General features: G+C 49.8%; 1 protein-coding gene across 1 annotated transcript in view; it reads left to right on the top strand.

Moving 5' to 3' along the window:
- Positions 1–23,067, top strand: part of MAPK8IP1 (mitogen-activated protein kinase 8 interacting protein 1) — a 46,217-nt gene that overhangs the window by 10,209 nt on the left and 12,941 nt on the right. The window contains exons 2-4 of the mRNA XM_065403681.1: positions 2,636–2,741; positions 9,764–9,781; positions 15,552–15,767. Coding sequence (XP_065259753.1) covers positions 2,636–2,741; positions 9,764–9,781; positions 15,552–15,767 — 340 coding nt within the window. The remainder of the gene's footprint in view (positions 1–2,635; positions 2,742–9,763; positions 9,782–15,551; positions 15,768–23,067) is intronic.

Below are 23,067 nucleotides of genomic sequence, written 5' to 3'. Positions count from 1 at the left end.
CATGGTAGCTGGGTACAGAGGAGACCAGAGCAACCAAGACTGCTGCTTCCTCCCCATCAGAGCAGACATGAGCTCGCATGCAGGAAGCCCCTCAGTGCCTGAGGCAGGAGCAGTTGCTGGAAATGTGTTTATTTTAGCAACAGGTGAAGGGATTCCCCAAATCAGAATGCCAGCATTTCATGCTCATTTTGTCCCCGTGTGATAAGTGACACCAGGTGGCTGAAAGGCAGAGGAGGCTCAGGCCTGTGAAGAGGAAGCCGAGAGGGGGTATCTGTTGAGAGCAGCTGAGGAAGCAGTGCAAATGCCGACCTCTGCAATAAAGATCAGCCGAAGGGAGTGCTGTGCTGCAGGCTCTCTTTCCCCCAGCTCCTGTCTATTCTGTGCAGATAGTAAAAGTCCCAGAGGTTTGCCCCAATACCCTTGCCCAAAATGGCCTCTTCCCCACTGCTGGACACTGGCAGGAGGCTGCATGTGAAAGGGACCCTGGGAGGGGAGCTAGATGCTTAGAAATACCTAGGAAGGGAGATTACCCTCCCCACCCCTTTTCTGCCCTGTCTCTCTAGGAGTGGACAGATTGACATGCTCTTCCCTTGAGTTTCTTACCAGCAGGGGGGAAGGATGTTTCTTGCTGCTGCCTTGGTGTCTCAGGAGGATTCAGCAAAGACATGATTGGGGGTAGGGTGGGGTGGGTTCCTGCTTTCTGGCATTATAACTCTGGATGTTCCAAGGGGGATACAAGGAGCATAAAAAGGGCTCTTGGGCATGGCTGCTGCCTTGGCATCCAGGACCGATGGGGATCAAAACAAACCTGGAGGGTGAGATTGGTCTTTCAAAGACCCTTGGCCTTTCTGAGAAGCAGTGGATTATGTAAGTATCCCCCCTGCCCTTCCTCACTTGTATCATCTGGAACCCTGACCCATTCCCCTTCCTGCTCTTCAAGATCCCAGCATGGCACTCCCCCAGAGTGACCTTGCCTTTGGTTCTGTTCCTCTCCACTCCAATATTGGGGCCTTCTCTTCTCCATGGACCGTGTTAGCCATTGGGGTTTTCTGGCCAAAATCTCTGCCCCAGCTGGATTCAGACACTGGTGATAAAAATGTTCTTCTGTATGAGTAGATAAAATAGCCTGCAACCTTATCTACACACACAACTTGCACCAGTTTAACTAAACTGGCTTAAAAACTGATTTAAGTTTAAACAGTTGCAAACCCCTGTGTAGCCACTATGATTTCAGTTTAAGAGTAGCTTATTTTGGTTTACCATAATCTGTTTTTAAACATATTATTCTGGACAAAAAGAAGCCACTCGTAAACTGAAATAACAGTCTCTACAACAAAGTTCCACTAAATCAGTTTAAAACCACATCTCTAGTCCAAATGGTGCAAATTTGTTTGTAGATGAGACTAGAGACTGTTCAGTTTAGAGACATGCTAGATGAGAGCTATATGATGGAGGTATATAAAATAACAAATGTTTGGACAAGGGAAATCAGGTGCTCCTGTTCACATGTTCTCAGAATACAAGAACAAGGGGGCATGCAATGAAACTGCTAAAAGGAAATACATTTGTAAACAAGGCACAATTAGCCTGTGGAATTCACTACCACAACGTACCACTGAAAGCCAAGAGCTTAGATGGATTCAAAAAAGAATTGAGTATTTTTATGGATATTGACATTAGATAGTAAATGTAAAAAGGGGAAATATAGAAATCATCTGTGTTTTAGAGCATAAACCAGCCACTAACTGCCAGGGGTTGTTTCCCCTGTGGGCAAATGATTCACATAATTGTCCACTATGGGGATTTCTTGTACCTTCCTCTGAAGCATCTGCCACTGACTCCTGTCAGAGTAGGTTACTGGATTAGATGGATCCTCGTCCATCTCAGCCTGTGTTCCTAATATAGGATCTTGTTCCTAAAATGTTAATTCTCTGGTTCCACCTAGCTATGCGTTGTTGGTGGGAATAGGGGCAGGAGAATGCAGATTCTTCCTGCCCCCTCTACTTCCTTCCCCACCCCTTTCCTACTTTGGGACCCCTTGTATTTTCCTTTGTGTGCAGTGGCTGGTATTCTTTGAGCCCAGGCCCAGCAGCAATGTGTATAGTAGCTTTCTTCTCCCTGGAAGCCACAAGGCCCTGCCTGGAGAGCATCAGACCCCCGCGCAGTACTCTCTAGATCAGTACACATGCTGATCGTCCGAGAAGGGGTCTGGCCACTGCCTCCCCACCAACACACCTTGAGAGACAGCTTTCTGGGCCCTGTTGATGAAGAGCAATGCTGAAGACACCTCGACAGCAGGCATCCAGCAGGGTCACCACAGACTGTATCCAAACCTGGCACTGTGGGAGGGGGAGAGCTGGTGGGGGGCTCTATCCCCATTCAAGAGGTAGATCTCACATGTCTTCCCAATATAGACCAGAGAAACTGCCCCCAATCCCTCTTTCCTAGCCCAGGTACACTGATCCCTGCTGGTATGCACCCCATTTCACAATGCATCTTGTAAGTGTCACGCACCCTCCCGCCATTCCTCATGGGCCCAGTGCTGGGAGCCTGATGCTGCCCAGACAGCTCTGTGGGCATTTCCTAGCAGGTTAGGTCTGTTTGGCAGTAACTGCATGGTCTTTGCCTCCACCAGGCTCACCCATGACATCAGCCTTGAGGAGTTTGAGGATGAAGACCTCTCTGAAATCACCGATGAGTGTGGAATCAGCCTGCATTGTAAGGACAGCCTGGCCCCCCGGGTAAGGATGCCAATAGCCCTTGGGGATGGGGTGGAGTGGGGCACCAGGGACCTGGGGGGGGGAGGGACAAAGTTGTCTGACTTCATTCTGAATACACTGGTGCGGTTTGTGGAAATTGCAGGTCCCAGCTTGTGGCCTTGGATCAATATGGAGCCTGGCAACTGGGCCCTGCAGTATCCATCAGCTGCATCTGTATGAATGATAAGGCAGCATCAGGCCATGCTGTTGAATTCTGTGACCAGCACGGACCCTTTTAACCCCAGCCCAATGGAAGTCTGTCCCCATCTGACCCTGGCACAGGACCCATTAACCTCCCACCTTCCAGCTTGATGGCCCTCTTGTCCCTTTTGATGCCAGTGCAAAACTCCATTATCCTTACCCCCATCCTGACGAGCTATCTCCCCATCTGACCCTGGCACAGATTCCATTACTCCCAGCCCAAGGAAGAGCTCTTTCAGTCTGACCCCATTGCAGGCCCTGGTACCTAAGGAACTGCATGTGAAACCATCTCAGGTAAATCTGTAAGATTCCTGCTGATGTCCTTATGATTCCATGGCACCAAGCTCTGGCAGTTCCTGTCAGCAACACCATGACTGAGCCACCATTAGAGTGGTTCCCTCTCACTGGGGGGGCTGAAGTGAAAGGTGAAAGCCCTTTGAGCAGTTGGAAGCAGGCCAGGGGATTTGCTATGTCTGTGCCTTTTCTCTGTTTCATTCATGGAGCAAGGTACTAATGAGCTAGCCTTCCGCAGCTAGAATAAACCCCTCAGAGAACAAGTGAAAGACATGCCCCTGTCCCCAGGGAGCTCCATGCTGATCCAGGCAGGAGCTCAGGGAAGGAGCATTTCTGGAGAAGATCTTAGTGGGATTTGAATGAGGAGAGAATTGGACAGACAATGGAAGATAGGACATGCCATACCAGATGAGACCAGTGGTCCTTGTAGTACAGTATCCTGTCTCTGATAGTGGCCAGTACCAGACATTTCAGAGGAAGGTGCAAGAAACCTTGAAATGGACAATCAAAGAGGCCCCTGTTCCCGGGGGAAGCTTCCTCTCTACCCCATCAGTTAGTGGCTGGTTCGGCTGAAGCAGGAGGATTTATAGTCCTTATATGTTTCTAACCTTAGCTAATGTAATTCTGGGTGTTCCCATTAGCTATTTAAATGCTGAATCCTTTTTGAATCTGATGAAGTTCCAAGCATACAGGGCACACAACAAGTGAAGAAGCAAATCCAAGACAGTGAAGGGGCTAGGATGAGCGTAGGGTAGCGGTAGAAATGTGAGTGGTGGGTGACGGGTGATATTCTGTAAGGAGTTGTATGTGGGTGAGGAGCTGGAATCTGATGGGATGGGGGATGGGAGCAGCTGGAATGTTTTTGCCCTGGCCTGATAGCCAATTGCATAGTGGGCTGTCAGACCTCACTGTGGAGGTGTGGGCTGCACAGACACTCAGCTCTGGATTTCTGTTTGTCTGGCAACACAGCGAACGTATCCGATCTGAGGGCAAAGCTGCCTGAGGATCAGCCAGTTTTTTTTGCGGGCCAGTGGAAGCAATAGCAGAAGGTATCTCAACCCCCTCCTTGACTAAGGGTCATTCCTGCTGTTTAGATCCCAGTTGCTCCCTGTGGCTAGGAGCACTCTTTATTGGTCATACTCTGTATAAAGAGTGCACAGATCTTTTGCCCGTGGCATCCTGAGGTGACACTGCTGCAATGCACTGCACATGGGCTGCACCTTCAGAGCATGTGGGACCTGGCATTGGTGCAGAATGCAGCTGCCTACTTATTAAGCTGTGCTTCAGAGAGGGTGCATTGCACAGGTGGTAGGGAATCTCTGTTGGTTAGAATTAGTTTCCAGGTGTTGGAGGTGTTGCTCTTGACCTATAAGGGTTAGATTTTCAAAGGTATATAGGGGCATAGTGGGATTTTCAAAAGCACCTAAGGAAGTTAGATACCTAACCTGCTTAGGTGCTTTTGAAAATCCCACTAGGAGCCTATCTGCTTCTTTAGGCTCCAAAACACCTTTGAAAATCTGGCTCTAAGTGGTTTGGGACCTCTTTAGCAGTGAGCTACCTCTCTTCATGGGGTCCTGGGGCTGCTGAGATCTGCAGAGGTGCTTGAGCTTACAACCACCTGGCTAAAAGATGGGACAGCTGTCAGGGGGGTTCTGAGAGTGCCCCTCAGCTCTGGAACTGACCTTTACTTCTCCCTTAGTCTGACAGAGCCAAAGTTGCTTGACTTTCAAGCTGAAGGGCTCATGTGTTTTCTCTGGTCTTTGTGGAGGGGGTGGGTTTTATGGTGTTGCTGGTGACAGATAAAATGGTAAGGCAAGACTTGGGAATTTCCGCCTTTGTTAGTACGTTAGAACTAAACATTGTATCCACCCCTATCACCAAGAGGCTAGGTGCTCTATAAATGTTGTGTTACAAATTCCTGCAGCAAGAAGAAGGTTATTAGCTGCAATCTAGTGATGTGCCAGCGGTGCGATAATGGGTTAAACTTCAGCAAGGAGTTGTAAGTTGCAACATGCAGTGCTGCATGTCCTGTTGACTTGCACAGATTCTCTCTCTCTCGAGTGCAGGTGAATGCAGGGAAAGAGGATGCAGATTGGAAATGTTTCATAAAAGGGATGCTGACTACAGTGAGGAGACAGGTGAAATAAAAATGGTTGCTCTGAAACCTGTCGATGTGCAACATGTAAATCCCTCACCAGCCTTAAACGTTCTGGGGAATGTTGAGGAGACCTGGAAAAGGTTCAAACTGCCATTTGAACTGTCTGTGAAAGCCACAGTGGCTAGTAAAATGGAGGATGAGTGCAAAATTGCATTGGTTGAGCAGTAGCAGAAACATGGGATGTTTACGATGTCTTCCATAGTAAAGGGAAGAAAGCTTTGAAGAAGTAATATACAGGTGTGAGGATCGTTGTGTCTTTAGAAAAAAATGTTCCATATGAAAAATGGATTTTCTGGGTAAGGAGTCACAAAGAAGGAGAAATGTTAAGAGTTCATCCCAGACTTAAAATTAAGAAGCCAATTTTGTGAATTTAGATTATCAGGACTTCCTCATTACTGTTGGACCCCAAAACTCTTCAGTCTGTAAAGAGGTACATGAAAGGAACAGAGGGACATAGACCTGATACTTGGAAAGGCAGGGATTAAGACTTTGGCCACACAAAAACTTTTGGTACTTTGGAATCTGAGATACCTTAATGGGGCCTGTTTTACAGAGGATGGGTGTCTTCTGAAAATCAGGCCATTTTAAGGTGTTTCAAGTTGGGAATCCCAAAATGCAGGGCACTTTAGAGAATCTTGACACTGAAGCAGTTCTTGGCTATTGTTCATCTGCCATGCAGTGAAATGACTAGAAATGTAAATACAGGCCAGCAAAGCTCAGTGCCAGCAAGACTCAGTGCACCTGGTTGGTAGGTAGGTAGACAGGTAGGAAGGAAAGAAAAGCTTTCAAAAATAAAAGGGTAAGAGAAACCAAACAAGGAAGGATGTAAGCAATGTGGCAGCTGCATTTAGCATAGAGAGGATATCCGGTATTGAGGAAATATTCAGGATATTAAAAGGGGTGCAGATAGTGACACCTGTGAGTAAGGCTGCCCAACACTTGCCATTATAAGACCCTATTTGCAGTCACTTATAACGTTGCCAAACTTTAACCATCTGGGCTGAAATTCGTCATGTTGTATATCAATCAGTCTCAGGTTGAAATTTTCCAAACAATTTCTGCAAAGACAGTTCAGTGGTTTCTTGGAACAAGATTAGGGAAAAATACATTGTTTTGTCCATTTATAAAAAATTCTTACAGCCATTTTGTTGAGGAGATCTAGTGCCTCTATACTTTGACCCAGAGACCTGAAACTTGTCAGGGAGGCCTTGGCATCAGGAATGTGCCTTTTGCTGTCCCTGTGAAGATCCACCCAAATTTGGCCAAGTTGTGAGCCTCTGGAAATCAGTTAGCACAAACTCAATAGAGACATACTAGAGTTTGGCAGCTAAATTCTCTGGAGATTCTGTGCATCTTGAGAATGCTCCAGCTCCTCAATGCTCATATGTGCCAACTGCCTTTGCATGTTCCAGCCCAGGACTACAGGGGCTGAGCAGCACTTTCCCTGCAGCCAGGGGCCATGGTGTCTCAGGACTTGCAGGCAGGGCCATGGTGTCTCAGGACTTGAGAAGTGACAGCAAAGAGACACTTTTCTGTGCTCTCAGTGCTTCCTTCGCTGGTACCAAGGCAGCATGGATGATGATGAGGGAAGAGCCTGATGTGCATGCAGAGGAATGAGATGCTGGGATGCTGAGGGGGGCAGGAGTGTAAACTGGGACGTAGAGCAAAGAGAGGGTCCAAGGGAGAGACTAGGGACAAGGGGCCGGGATGGGGTGGAGGCACTGGGACACTGATTTGGGATCCTGTGCACTGAAGGAGGCAGGGGACCTGTGGAAATAAATAGTATATGATCATGTAATTAAAGTGTGTGTCATAAGGCATATGCACCAGGGGGCCAAATTGCACTGACAATTCCTAACTTCTGAGTGGTGTGCTTGACTTTGCAGCCATAACATTTTCTCAGTGTAGTGTTTTGTATGTCATGTAATGTATACACATGTGTAAAATCTGTAATAACCACTTTGCAAAAACGTGCAGGTTAAAAGTGGAATTTGAGGTTTCCTCTAGGGCAGTGTTTCTCAACCTGCAGCCCAATCAGCACAGAGCTGCGGCCCATGTGACATCCTCAGGGCCATACAGATAGTATTGGATGCTGCCCACAATGGTAAATAGGTTGAGAACGAGAATGAGCTATTCATAAATACAACTAAGAAAGGAACCTTGCACCCGGAAGAATGGCTACTAAAAATATGCACAAATGGCCTACTTGGAATGTACAAAAGCACCCCAGGAGCATAAGTGAAAGCAGTGATAGAAATGGCAATAGAGAGGTTTAAAGGAAGTGTACAGCTTGAAAAGTCAAAGGTGACATAAGGCTGTCAACTCCAGTTCCGGTCCTGGGGGAGTTAAGAGGCAAGACACTAAAACAAGAGTTTGTAGTAGTTCGTTGAAGAAAGCAACCAGGTGTTTATTTCTGCACATGAGATGCTTGGCTTGACCAAGGGTGTTAGGGTGACCAGACAGCAAATGTGAAAAATCGGGACGGGGGTGGGGGGTAATAGGAGCCTATATAAAAAAAAAAAGACCCAAAAATCGGGACTGTCCCTGTAAAATCGGGACATCTAGTCACCCTAAAAGGTGTATGCCATAGGGAATTAGAATAACAGGTATTAAACTTGAACCGGATGTGAAAAAGCACTAACTGCATCACATGAAGATGTGATCCCAGAAGTGGTGTCTCCTGGTGACATAGATAGTTACAGGCGGTCAGGAGTCTGTTATACATGCTAGCAGATAAGTTCTTACAGAAACCAGAGAAAAAGTTGCAAAACATGACAGACAGCATCATTCATAGAACAGGAGAATCAACAGACAGGGTTCACTCCTTGGTAACTGTTGAGTGAAAAGGGAGGCTTGGTGTTGACCCAAGGAGCTGAACAAGAACATCACAAGGGGAGGTTACATTTGCCACAAGGAGAAAAACATTTGCTGAGATGGCAGGAACCAAATTCTTTAGCAAATTGGATGCATCAGCAGGATTTTGGCAGATACTTTGGCCATAAAGCTTTGAGATTTACACTTTCAATGCACCATTTGCCTGCCTCGTGAGGTTGCCTTTCAGAATATATTTGGCACCAGGAAGTATTTCTCTGCACAGTGTCCAAGATGCAGGAATGTCTCTCAGGAGCGAAAATGTACATTTATGCTATCATAATTGGGGGAGCTCCACTACTGAACTCCGGGGACAACTGCAGAGGTGACTGGAAACCACAAGAAGAAACAACCAATAGGGCCCAACTGTCCATTTTGAGTTACTGAAATCACCTACTGAACAGAGAAGTGGACCACAAAAAGTGACAGATTCTCAAGATTCAAGCACTAGTGAATATGCAGAGACCCAAAGATAAAGGCATTCTGAGACTGCAAGGCATCTAGACTTAGATCTGTAAACTTGTATCCACCTATGCAGCTCAAACAACTCACCTAAGAAAATGCCGTCACACAGATATAGAATGGATCTGGATGTTGGAGTATGACAGAGTTAAAGGATTTGTAATATGTACTGACTTCAGTACTAGTGCTGTAATGCTTCAACACAGAAGAGTTCAAACACTCAACAGATGTTTCAAAAGGAGCCGTGGGACTGACGGCTGCCTGTCACATATGCTGCAAGAGCTATGACAGTGTCAGAGAACTTGCAAATCAAAAGATGCTAGGCCTTGTGTATGCCTTTACAAAGTCTCATGTCTTTGCAGGCTGTATCTTTCAAACCTGAAATGGACCATAAAGAAATGACTGTGATACATAAAAGGATGTGGAGAAGCACAGTCAAGAATATAGCAGTTACTGGCATTGTCAAATAGTGGCATATGCACTATCAAGAGGGGGGAGGGATAGCTCAGTGGTTTGAGCATTGGCCTGCTAAACCCAGGGTTGTGAGTTTAATTCTTGAGGGGGCCACTTAGGGATCTGGGGCAAAATCAGTACTTGGTCCTGCTAGTGAAGGCAGGGGGCTGGACTCTATGACCTTTCAAGGTCCCTTCCAGTTCTAGGAGATAGGATATCTCCATTAAAAAAAAAAAAAAAAAGACCACATGCTCCACTTGCTGACCCATGAGGTGACCTGGAACAAGCCATGATAGTCCATCTGAACCTGATGATAAAAGCCTCAGGCTGTATCACTAAGAATATGGGATGAACTAGAAAGAGGAAAACCGACTAAGGATGAAATACTATGAGGAGTAATACAAGCTATAGGTAATGGATGGCGAAATCCACACCTCTCTCGCCCTCCCATTCCCAACATACAGGTGAGCCTGCAGAGAAAGGTACCATTCCACAAGTCATTCCCTCCAGTGGTGGGAGGAAACAGTTGGAAAAAATAGAGGAAATACTCCTGGGAATGACTAAGCCAAGAAGAGCGGGAGAAGTCATATTCTGTCTAGAGAGAACAGTAATGTTGACAAAATGGTGAGTGTGTGTGAAACCTGCTGGAAGTACAGAGATGTACAACAGAGAGAACAGAGGACACAGTCTGAATTAGATTTGTTTGTTCTGGAAAAAAACATGATGACCTTATCATAGACTATTTTAGCAACTTTCCCAAAGCTGGACACTTAAACGTATCACAACTTCAATGCAATTTGGCTCAGTCCCATTAAATCAATGTTTGCGTATCAGGGAATTCCATAAAATGCCATGGTCTGTAGTAATGGACAGGGGACCTCAAGAATAGGGAATTTGTGTTGAAATTCAGAAGTTTCTGCAAAGATAGGGATGGATTAGCAGAATGTACAGTGAAGGACTCGCTCAGAAAAGCAATTGATGCAAGAACAGAGCCATCTTTAGCTCTGTTCAGCTACAGAGCAACACCTCTGCAATGTGAAAAACCACCAGCAAAACTTTTGTATAATAGACATGGCCTATTACCAGACACGAGGCATAACCAAAGGATGGCAAATAACTGATTTTCAGAAAATAGGTCAGACAAGTTAAAACCAATAGAAAATTATTAAAGAGGAGGAAGACCCTTATCATAGTTCTTTTGTTTTTAAATACTCAAAGACTATGTTTGAATTTTAAAAGATAGTTAGTGGCCAGTAAAGGCTGCAGTGATTAAAGGAATGTCATGTCATTCATATTTCATGATCAACAGAAAGTGAAAGCATTTTGCTCAGATGTCCTCTAAGGTACCTGAGAATGTGGCTGAGAGAGCAAACAAGCAGCCAACAGAGTGAGAGCAGATACACTGTCTGTACAATAACTGGCATGGATCGATCCTGTTCTGGACTACATGAAAAAGTCTGAACAAGCCATTGAAGAAATGGAAGGACATTTTGCTTTATGGTACCTCTGGAAGACTCTTGAAATTGTCAAAAAGATTGTCTGAGACCTGTTGATAGCATAACTATATGTAAAAAGTTGATAATCCCTCTAGTTATTAGAATTCGTTCAAGCAGGAAATTTAGGACAAAATTGTAGAGGGCAGGCCTGCTACAAAGGGTTAAGCTTCAGCAAGGAGTATTATAATTGCCATCCCTCCTGCAGAATGCTATCCAGAGCCACACGGCCTGTTGACTCATGCACAGAGATGGAGAACCAGTTGCAGAGGCTGAGGCAGGAAATATAACCAGGCTAGAGTACAGTAACAGCAATCCTGTTTCCTGCATATGGGTTTTGACTTGTTTGTTAAATAAATAGGTTGCCCTAAACCTGTCTCAGTCATCGCTGAATACTAGGTCCCCCTGCCTCGGAGATGGGCATCTCTGGGTCTAAGTGGTGGCCCAGCCTTTGAAAAATTCGCGGCAAACTAACTGCTTCAACTAGGGTTGCCAATCCTCCTGGTTTTGCCGGAGTCTCCTGAAGCCAATTGAGAGAATTTATGCGCTAAAAGTCTGGCGGTGCAGCAGGGCTAAGGCAGGCTCCCTACCTGCCCTGGCTCTGCGCCGCTCCCGGAAGTGACTGGCATGTCCCTGTGGCCCCTTGGGGGAGGTGGGGGGGGCAGTGGGTCTCTGCGCGCTGCCCGCACCCCGAGTGCCGATTCCGCAGCTCCCATTGGCTGGGATTTTAAGATTTTCAGAAGTGCTGAGCAGCTACATCTCCCCTTGACTTCAGCTTGACTTCAGCTGCAGTTGAAAATGTTGCCCTTTTGTTTCTATCATAATGCCTTTGAGAAGCAAAGCTCTACTCCCCCTGTCTCCCACCAATCTTCTCCTTATGATAATGTAGTTCTTGGAAATGCCCTGCAGGTGGCAGCGGAGGCCAGGAGCAACAGGTTGAAGGGGACCCTGGAGTATCTCAGCAGGCCCAGGATGGGGCTGGTTAGTACTGCTAGTATCATTCATAGGGCCATTGTGCCAGTACAGCTGATGCTGGGGTGGTGAGTAGAGCATGCAGTTGCCTTTCTCAGGCTGCTGGGAATTTCACAGGGGGAGGGATCGGGGTAAAGCCTGCCTTAACATATTAGAAGGAATTACAACTCTGCCATTTTGGAGCTGCTCAGCATTTCCTGCATAAATCCCATTTTATATAAAAATAAGCTGGAAAAATTGGTGCAGCTGCAGGCTTTGTCCCTGTTTTTTTCCACTATATCCTAGCCCCTTCCAACTTGCAGGGCCACTGGTCACAGCTACCATCCTTATGGCCTTGAAGAAGCAGACAGCAGCCCAGGGACTAGGGGATGTGGATACCTATTCACAAGGTTGCAGGGCAGGGGCATTTACAGTTTTACAGACCAGTTAGCTGTGGGGCCTGTCTTTGTGCAGCACCCTGCTAATTTACACTAAATCTCCACTTCACTTGCAAGAACCCCTCTCTCTGAGGCTGCAAGCAGCAGCATCACCTGTCTGTCTCCCCTGCTGCCTTAGGCCCCAAGCCAGTAGTGATCACCATGACTGCGCAGAGTCCCACAGACTTCAGCAGGGCACCACACAGGTGCATCTGCCTGTGTGGATCCAGTTGCAGGATTGGGGCCTTAGTACTGATGGATGCTGGCTCTCTCATATGTGCTTGCTCACACACCCATATGCTCTTGTTTGGACTCAGTGGTCTCATGATCCATGCTGCTCCTCACCGGTTTGGAGGCGAATCCCTCTGTACATGGAAGTGAGGTAGTGGAAAGGCCAAGTCTAGAGTACAGTTCAAGGATCAGTGATGCTCTCCTGTTTGCAGTGTTATGGGGAGGAACCTTGAATGGCTGTGGGAACAGAATCCTCCCAGTGGCTCCTGGTATAGTTTGTGCCAATGCTGTACTGGGCCTTGTAGATTAGGACTGAAACTTTGCATGTAGGCTAGTTTTCAATGGGAGGCCAGAGTGATGTGCTCTCTGCAGGTGCTCACATACTCCCTGCCAGGACCTGATTACAGGAAGCTGAGTTTCTCTGGTAACAGCTACCAACAGCACAGACATTGGGGCCAAAGGCTCATCTTAGGTGTGTGTGATGGCAGCAGCTACTGCTGGCAGAATTTTATGGGCGGCTGTATTTGGATCCTGGCAGAGACATGAAAGGCGAGAGGGATTGACATATGAAGCAAGATGGAGTTGATGTTCATGGGGAGACGGAAGCACGTCAAAAAAATCCACTGCCACCATCATGCCTCCCTGTATCCCAGGCGGCTGCTCTGAGGATGTCAGGTCTGCCTACAGCCTTGGAGTCCTGCTGGGTTCACGGCTGGCATTCTTTGTGTAAAATGCTCTCTCCTACTTCTGCCTGTTCGGGAGATTTCAGCCCATCCTGATGGCCACAAGGACCCACCAATGTATGACCTCAAGGCTTGATTATTGCAACACCCACTGCAGGAATTAAACCATTTATTTTAAGCAGCTCCACTTGGTTCAAAATGCACCCACCTGCTTACCCAGCAGCATAGGCCGCTGAGAACTCATCATTTCAGTGCCCTAACACTACACTGATGCCCCATTGGATGCTCAGTTCAGTTCAAGGTTTCAATCCAGTTCAGACTAGCCATCATTCCCTGAGATCATGCTGGTACGTGGCAGCTACGGTCCTCTGGAGAGTGGAATTGTCAATCCCAAGGGTGAGACCTGCAGTCAAAGGGGTCAGAGCTCTTTCTGTAGCTGTGGGACTCGCTCCTGGAAGGGATCAGAAGAACTAGGAGTCTTGGTGCCTTCTGAGCAGAATGAACTTGGCATCTGCACAAATAAAGGATGATTAAAAAGAGAATCCAACCAACTGGGACATAGAAACCAAGACAGACTGTATTTATAGTTCTGGGGTGTTCTAAGGCACTCTGATGCCCTGATGATTGGCACCAATATTGATACCAAGGCAGAAAAGAAGAACAAGCTCAATCTGTCCAATTTGACTATATAACAATCAGGAGAGCGGGGAGCTGATAGTTTACAAGTGCTTTGAAGGGTGTAAGCATCCAGGAAGGAGAGTGTCACAGGGTGACTGGTCCCAGTAAATGAAGTATGTCAAGTGCCTCCTGTGCCAACACAGGTGCTCCCACTGGCCAATTAAGAGGGTGGGGGCAGCCCCTGGGGGCTATAATGGACTGGGGGATACCCAGTGATGAAGGGAGATCTAGCAAAAGAGAGACCTGGCAGGGGGTGGAGTCCCAGTAAGTCAGAGAAGACTGGCTCAGTCAAGAAGGGCAGGGGAGAGCTACCAGGGGACTGGGGGAGTCCTGGAAAGAAGCAGGTGTTTCCTGGGAGAAGGCTGAAGTCAGGAGAGCAGCAAGAAGGGTTTGCTGGCTGGCATACCCAAGCCAGAGCCAGAAGGCTGACGGGAGGGGAGCAGCAGAGGAACTTACCTGTTGGCATCTCCTGGGCCAGAGAAACCATGAGAAGGCCGGGGGAGTGAAGGCTGCTCCCAGCAGAGAGGCTATGGGGGTTCATGCTGGGAAGCGGGGGGTGGGGGGGTTGCACTCCAGTTGGAAGGGCTGGAGTGGCTGTCCTGGTACAACGGCAGGAGAGGACTGCCCTGGAGAGCCGGGGTGTGGTGAGGGATGCTGAGGCTGTGCTGGAAACCCATGGTGTGGGGAGGGATATGAGGGCTGCATGTGGGATTATGCTGGGGAAGATCTGCACTGTGGCTATGGGACTTCTGTTATGGTTTCTGTACATGGGACTTCCATAATAAATGAACCTCACGGGGCAATGTTTATACTTGGGAAGACTGGGCAGTATTTCTGGGGACTCAGAAGGAGGGAAACTGAGGCAGATGCACTTATTGTGCTGTGGCCTACAGCATGAGGATGCTCAGGGCAGGGCTGCCCTTCTGACAGAGAGGAACTATTTCTATATCAATGTATGCACAATAGATGTAGGTATCTACCCTGGGCCAAGCTACCCGTGCTAATATTTAAAATCCAATTCTTATCGTGTACAACCACATCAGTTTCACCAGAGAGACAATGGAAAAATTCTACCACCTACAGTCCAAAAGCTGAAAACAGGCTTTGCTGCCTCCCGTGCAGATTTGGGCTCTTTAACAGGATAAGTAAAGGTATAGCTGGCAGAATGGGGTGAAATGGAGAAGGGAAACTCTCAGGAGATACTCCCTGGCAGTGAAATGCATGAGTCTGTGGAACAGTCTCCCAGGGGAAGGGTTGGCAATGTGATCACTTGGGACTTTTAAAGCTAGACTGGGATAGAGTCTTGGAGAATTGATTGTAGGAACCAGTCCTGCCTTGGCCCTGGGAGGAGGAGCTGCTGGATTAACAGGATCTTTCTGCTGCCTGTGATTCTTTGTGGAGTGACTGAGGGACTGATTTTCAAACTGTGTGTTTCTGGTGTAACCTGTGTTTCTCATGGTATCAGCCAGTGCAATCTTAGTGCCCCTGTGTCCCTCCCTCCCTGCCGATGGCACTTACAATGCCGCCGCTTGTTATGAACCAGGGAATAGCCATGTTGCTGCAATTGTAGCTGCAGTGTCTGGGCAGGGAGCTGAAGCGGTTGGGTTAATAAAGAAGCCGTGTTGGTGCCCCTGTGCCTGCGGTGGGGGAATATGGAAACCTTTGCTTTTAGCTGCTCTTGGAGACTTGCATATTTTTTCCTGTCCCCTTAAAAATAAAAGGCAGCTCAGCACAGACTTGCTGCTGCTGCATCCCAGCTCTGGCTCCCTTCCTCCTTCCCTCAGGGACTGATGTGATGTGATGTGATGCGACTGCCCGACCTTCCCTCCCACTCTCATGATTCTGTCTCTTAATCCTCCCAGAGCCATGTGAGCCTGCAGACCAATAGCGGCCTGGGGGTGGGCGGCGGGGAGGCGAGCCGGCTCCAGGCAGAGATGCTTCAGCTGGACCTGATCGATGCTGCCGGGGAGACCTCTGCCGAAGAGGAAACCGCCCCAGAGCCACTCAAGAAGGAGCCCCCGCCGGTAACCATGGACACCTACAGACCCAAGCGGCCCACAACTCTCAACCTCTTCCCACAGGTGCCTCGGACCCAGGTAAGTCTGGACTGGAGCATGTCCAGGGGACGAGGGTCCCAGAACCTAGGGTGATGATGGGTGCATTTAAAAGCCCCCTTTCTCTTTGCCTGTCCCCCGGGAGTGCAGGGAGGATTCCCAACCTCCTGATGGTCCCAGATGCCAGTCATCTCCTTGGGGCCTCAAGCAAGCTCAGCAGTGGCAGTAGCAATTGGGGAGGTGAGAGCTGCTGGGTGGTATTGGGCCAAGCTCCAGTCTATGTAACTCAGCCCCTGGTGTGGGGTGAGGAGGGGGTTAATCCCTTTTCCAGAGGCTTTTGTTTGGGATGACACAGCTCGGCTGGTGAATGGAAGCGGCTGAAACCATGAGAGTGACGTGGAGGCAGAAAGTGTGTGTGTGTGTGGCGGGGGGTTGAAATCTTCTCCCTTGCTTTTGGGTTGGAGGCATTGAATGGCTGGGGAGTCACACTTCCCTCTCCTCTGAGATCACTCGTTAACACCCAGATAATTAGGTGAGGCTTGGAGGGATACGGTGTCCCCTGCCGAGATTCCCAGCCTGCATTCCAAGACGGCAGCACCAGGATGCTGGCCTGGCAGAGATGCTCAGCCAGGGCCTTCTGCCCTGGGTATTGTGGGGTTGTCCAGGGTCACTTTATCCTACTGGCCCCTAGAAATCATTGTCTGGAGGACGGGAGGCAGTGATGGGTCTGGGTGAGTCACCACAGGATGGTGACAGAGGCCTGGTGGGGCACTGGTCAGATAGGGAGTGGAGGGGCAGGAGCAAAGAGTCAGCCTCGGGGGGGATGAGGAGTCTGAGAGGAGGTAGATGGGGCGTATCCATGGCAAGTCAGTCTGGTGATGGAGAAGGGATTGTGGGTTTTGGGGGCTAGAAGAGTCTGAGGAGGCTGGATTTGAGGTGGAGCAGCTTTGGGAGGCCACAGGGAAGAGCTTCAGTAAATGAGGCATGAAGTGACAAATTTATGAATGAGCCATTGAGCAGAGTGTGCTGGGCCAGAGGGGTGGGAGGGGAAGTCATCCAGGAGGACATGCAGGACAAAGCAGTGTGATGGGTACTGGAAAGCTTCCGGTTACAGCAAGGGGATGGACGGTTCAGCTGGAGGCTGTAGCCGGGCTATCTCCCTGCCTGCTCTCAGAGGGAAAGGCAGGGATCAGCCTGGTCAGGATGTGGATGGGAGAGCTCCTAAGTCTGAACATGCAGGGGCTGGTGCAGGTAGTGTGGGTGACTCAGTAGGGGATGCTTGCTGACCCCCATGTCCCAGCACAGTCAGTGCTAGAGGGTATGGTGCTGGTGCTCTCTTCTGAGTGTGATAGGAGCCCAAGTTCCTGACTAGTGGTGCTTCAGGTGATTCCATTCTGTCTCCCTAAATTCCCCCCGCAGTTTCAGCTAGACAGAAGATGCTTCTTCTCTTCCTCTCCTAAGCAACTACCTGCGAGGGGGCTGCATTTCAGTGTTGTGTGCAGTGCTTGTGTGCACTGGCAGGAATCCCTTCACTCGTCTGTCTCCTGCAGAGTTTGCAAAGCAGTGCACGGTGTGATACATACGGAAGGCTATTTTTATCATTCTGTTATTGAGAGGTGGCTTCTCTTGCCAAGTAAGAGGATTTTCATCCTGGTGACGTTCAGCTGAGGAGAATGAAATGAGAGGCAGGTGTTTCTGTGTATGACAGATGGGGAGGAGTTGGTGGATATGGCGTTGGATTGCATCCACATAAAACTGGCAGCTGATCTTAAATTTCCAGTTGAGGCACTGAGGAGAGGGGAACATGGGAGAGGAGAAGGGGGCCAAGGATAGAGCCCCCCAGCCATAGGGTGGGACAGTTAGGAGCTATCAGTGATGGCAGAGGAGAAGCAGGCTGACATGAGATGACATGGGACTCAGGAAGGTGGGAGACCTTTGCGGGGAAGGTGATGCCAGTGTGGGCAGAAGTGCTGGAAATTGGGGTGGGGGGCTATGCAGGAGGGAAGGAGGCTTGGAGGAAGTAGGAAGAGGAGGTTTGGCAGCCACAGAATTACAGCAGTTGCCTGCCATTCTGGAGTGAGAGCAAGTAGCAAATCCTTGGCAGAGAGGAAGGGGAGTCAAAGTAGAGATGGAGCAAGCAGAGGGCACCAGACAGGGAGCGAGGAGATGAAATCTGGTCTTAGCAGCTCAGAGGAGAGGGCTAGGTCTCTGGAGGGGAATGCCCTGCTGAATCAGGAAGTTTGATCCAGGAAGCAAGTCCCTGGTGAAATTCCAGGGCAATGGCTTTGGGGAGAGACACAGTGGGGATGTCCGAGGGGGGTGTCTGTCTGATTTTCTGTGTGTTGGGGAGAACGGACAGGTGCGGGGGGGGGGGGGGTCGGAGCCAGGGGGATGGGAGTGTATGGGGAAAGATGGGCTGGGTGCAGAGGCTGAGTGGGTTGGTGGGAATGTGCAGTGGGAGAAGATGGTGCATGGGGGTGGAAGGGAGAGTGGGAGGAGGATGGATAGGACTGGGGGTTAGGATGCGTGTGTGCAGTGTGGCAGGGGTTGGCTGGGGTGGGGAGTGTCCATGTGGCTGAAAGGCCCTATGGAGCTGGCTGACCTCACTAGCTGTTGAATCCTTTATGATGCTGTTTCTCTTCATTGTGCTGCAAATGAGGGCTGAGTCATCTCCCCCAGAATATGGGTTGAAATTTGCCCCAGTTATGTTCCTGTTCCCCCTCTTCATTGGTATATATAGGCAGCTGTGCCTGGCTGCCCTCATAGAGGCTGTGGAGACTACTGTGGGGGGGCCTTTGTCCAGGAAGGGCCTTCACACCTGGCTGGGGGTTGGGGTCTGCCTCCTGGGCTTTTCACTGAGGGAAGACTGTAACTGGAGCCATCTGGGGCTTGATCTCTGGGGGCTGGAAATCTCTTCTCATTTTGGTCTTGTCCAGGAGCACTGCTGGTCTCAGACCTGGCTGGCCAGCATCCCCCCCCACCCCCCCTTGGAGCAGAACTAGGGGAGAGGGGGGTCTCCAGGCCAGTCAGGTTTTCAGGCAGGCTCCTTTCCAAGCAGCTCTTGCTGTCTTTTAAATCAACTGCTCATGGTCCTGTGCACGTGGAGCTGCCAGATGGACAGACAAGTGCAGAGCCCGAAGTGCCTGGCAGTGACAGCTGGAGCCTGCTGTAATCCTTTCAGGCCCTGAGTCCACAGAACAGGCTTGAGAGAGTAGGAATCTGAGCGTCACATCCTGGCAACACCCATTTTTTCATGTTCTCTGTGTGTATATATCTTCCTACTGTATTTTCCACTGCATGCATCCGATGAAATGGGTTTTAGCCCACGAAAGCTTATGCCCAAATAAATTTTAGTCTCTAAGGTGCCATAAGTACTCCTGTTCTTTTTACTGATACAGACTAACACGGCTACCGCTCTGAAACATCCTCGTTGGTGCTGCTGGCACAGGGCAGCCTGGATAGGCACTGACATGGTGGGGCACTGCTGTGCAGAAGCTGGCATTGCTGGCTTCTTGTTATGGCAAAAGGAAAATAAATGTAGAGAGAGCACCCTAGTGAAGAGGGGGTGAAATGTTGGTGCCAGAGGGGAGGGCTGGGTGATGGAAGAGAGAAACAGCTGAATGGCAGGGGAGTGTCTGCCTCTAACACCAGGATAATACTTCCTCCCAGCTTCTGCTGTTACGTAGAGTAGAGCAAGTGGAAGTGTCCTCCTGACAGAGTGCAGTGAGGGTCACTGTGGGAAGGAGAGATTTCTTCTTCACTTTCACTTCCTCCTCCTTGGATTTGCCATTATAACCTCTTTGTAAGGGGGCAGCAGCCAGCGTTTGCCCTGAAAATACTATAGTATCAGATTAGTGACTCTAGTCAATGCTTCAAGTCTTCCCCTGGAGTTGGATGAGGCTGGGGGCTGCATGTATCACTCAGTAGGCTGATTGGGTCAGAAATGCAAACACAAGTTCAGAGTAGTTCTAGTCTGGAAAGGGACTAGGGGTCATTCTACATTGCAGTCACAGCGTGTGATTGCAGCTCATGTAGACACACCCAAGCTAGCCTTTATCTTACTAACTCGGATACTGAAGCAGTGAAGCCACGGTAGTGCAGGCTTCAGCATGGGCTAGCTACCCGAATAATTGTCCAGGTGGCTTGTGCAGCCTATGCTGAAGCCCGTGGTGCCACAGCTTCACTGGTCTAGGACCTAAGCTAGCTAGAGTATGTCTACAGAACCTGCAGTCACACCCTGCGATTGCAGTATAGATGTACCCTCTGTACCAATGGCCCTTTCTTTCCCCACAGCCCTGCTCCCCTGCGCGTGTATGTGTATTAGGCCAGGTCTACACCCAGCCGCTAGTTCGGCGGCTGGGAATCGAAGTTCTGGGTTCGATTTATCGCGTCTGGTCTGGACGTGATAAATCGATCCCGGAAGCGCTCGCCGTCGACTGCGGTACTCCAGCTCGGCGAGAGGAGTACCGCGGAGTCGACGGGGAGCCTGCCTGCCGCGTGTGGACCGCGTCTGAACCGCGGTAAGTTCGAACTAAGGTATGTCGACTTCAGCTACGTTATTCACGTAGCTGAAGTTGCGTACCTTAGTTCGAATTTGGGGGGTAGTGTAGACCAGGCCTTAGAGTCAGAATTGCTCACTTCAGTGACTAAAACACATTCTTACTGCTCTGTCCTCTTGTTAGCCCTGCAGAACCTACCTGGCTCCGAGAGGGTGGGAGGGTTGATCCTCTCTGCATCAGCAGCATTTTTGTTCTGTTCTGGTGGCAGAACCTGTATTATGAGTTGCTGTGTATGACATGGAGAGAGCCCCACTTGGCTCCCAGATCCCAAGGGGAGTGTGTGGCATGGGCAGTTAGGAAGAAAGCCATTCTTTGCAGTCTGGGCCCATGTGATCTGGAGTCGCTATCATGAAATCCAATGATGTCATTTGTTTAGAGTCACTTTTGGGAGCCGAACTGCCCTTGGCACCATTATAGATAAGGGGTGGCTATTGTAAAAGCACATGGCTTCACTGTCAGTGAAGAGTGGATGCAGGTCCCAGTGAGAGAGTTACACTGGGGAGGCAGGTTTCAGAGTAGCAGCCGTGGCAGAAGGCCTGCAGGCAAATACCACTGTTCACAACCTCCTCAGCCTCTGTCCATCCTTCCAGCGACACGAGGCTGTCATCTCTCTTCATTCCCTCCTTGTCATAGGTTAGATGGGTGTGGTCAGCAGCACTCCTCCTGTAGCCTGGTACCCTCCCCTCCCCCTGCTTTACCCTGCACACTCACTTCCTGTCTTCTCTCCTTTTTTCGAGCAGACCTGATCTCTTGATGTGGGAAGGCTCTGACTGTGACTCATGTTGCAAACAGGGTAGGAGCTGAAACTGGGCCCCCTGGTGCAGTGTCTCTACCTCTGGGCCTGCAGTGGATCCTGCTGCTGCTTCAGCTGATGGTGAAGCTGGGCAAATTCAGCCTCTGCTTTTCCCTACACCCCCAACGATCTCCCCACAAGAGGGTCTCTCAGAGATGCTTGTGGTCCCTGTTGACTTGCCTATGGCTCTCCTTTGCAGTGCTGCCCCTCCCTGGGACTCCACCCACTCCCTAGCTGATCTCTGTCTAGCCTGAGGCGCTGTAAGCATGTCTAAAAAGAGTTTGTCTATCTTAGATCCCCATTACCATGGAATCTGAGCACCCCACACTCCTTAGTGTGTCGGGAAAGCACTCTTCTCCCCACTGTACAGGTGCTAGAGAGATATTATCCAGTGCTACACAGGAAGCCTGTGGAGGAGTCAGGCATTGAACCCAGGTCTCCCAAGTCCTAGGCTAGTGCTCTAACCACTAGACCATCCTTTGGGCCTGTTGGGTGTTGGTGGTGACAGCAGCAAGATGAGCAGGGTAGGGGCCGGGGGTTGGGAACTACATTTACTCCCTTTCCTTATAGCATCTGGCAATAGCTTCCTTTGTGTCCCATTTGGGGCTGATGGCTCTCAACTGATGCCCAGTTCTGCTGCTTCCAGACCCTTCCCCTCACAGCCAAGCTCCCTCTTCCATTTGGGTAGGAAAAGGGGGTTGTGTTTCCTGTTTAAAACCTATCAGTGTTCCCTCCCCCGCACCCAGTGTAGAGACTACAGCCAGAATCTGCTCAGAGCCCTCCTTTAGCATCCCCACCATTAGGAAAGGGAGGGGGCAAAGCCTCATATATTCTTCCAAAGGCAGGGGCTAAGACCATCCGCTGGCTAGAGCACATGGGGGTGTTCCCGGGCTGTGGGATAGACTCCCAGAGCACCTTGGCTATTAGTATCATGGAGTGGCTGGGATCGCCCTAACTACCATCCGGCCCAGGCGCCCATACTTCTTCCTCTCCATGGCCTGCAGTCCCCTCCATCTCTCTGTGGCTAAGTACTGGGCACATCTGGGTGTGTGCTGGGCCCCAGTGAGCTGACATAAGCTCTGGTGTATGACAGAGTGTGGGGCACCTCAGATCTCCCTCTGGTGCCGCCCAACGGTCCTCAGTGACGGGAGTGCTTCTGACTCCATTTCCCATCATTCTGGGGGAGGATGCTCTGGGGGACGCCTCACTGCAGGGCTGAGCTCAGATGCAGATACCCTGAGATCTGAGGCACTCCAAGGGTCAGGGGAGGGAGGGAAATCGATCGGCCAGCTGCTGGGACCAAACACCTGCTTGATCAGACTCTGTGGGGACACGAGAATATCTGATCATCCCCCATTCAAGCCCTTTGTGGCTCTCTCTCCATTTCCACGATAGTAACCTCAATGCATCCTATCCCTGGGCCACTGTGCAAGCTGCCTGCATTCTCCATGCTGGGTCTGCTGCATCCGATCTCCACTGCAGCCAGGGCTGCCCCTCTGGGCCCAGTGTGCAGGAGCCCTGGCAGAGGTGGTCACTATGGCAGCTTGGCTGGCTGCGATCCCATTCTGACAAGTGACTGGGATCTGCAATGAGGCAAATGGGGACACTTAGTTCTTTGCACTGGCATGAGCAGGGCTTTTGGGGCTATGTTGGCAGCCTGCACCAGCCCTTCTGGTTCGGGGGGGGGGAGGGGTCTCCCCCTTCCTGGGCAGAGGGAGGGAACTGGCAGTCTCTTTATACAGCATGTGCCTTCTCAGAGGCTTCCCATGCCAAGTGCTCTCTGCACTTGGAAAGGGGAACGAGGTGACTATTAGGCAGCTCAGAGACTCAGAGCTAGAAATTCCCTAGCAGATCTGAATCCCTCTCTTTGGGGGAAGCGTAGGAATGTTAGGAGGATCTGCAAACCCTGCTGATGGCAGAGAAAATCCAAAGGGCCCCAGAGACATGACACACACACACGTAGGAACAACTAAGTGAGACTCAGCCTGGG

The sequence above is a fragment of the Emys orbicularis genome, chromosome 4 (genome assembly GCF_028017835.1).
Source record: "Emys orbicularis isolate rEmyOrb1 chromosome 4, rEmyOrb1.hap1, whole genome shotgun sequence".
Classification (NCBI taxonomy): Eukaryota; Metazoa; Chordata; order Testudines; family Emydidae; genus Emys; species Emys orbicularis.
Note: the sequence above shows the minus strand (reverse complement) of the source record. Positions and strands in the feature narration are given on the sequence as shown.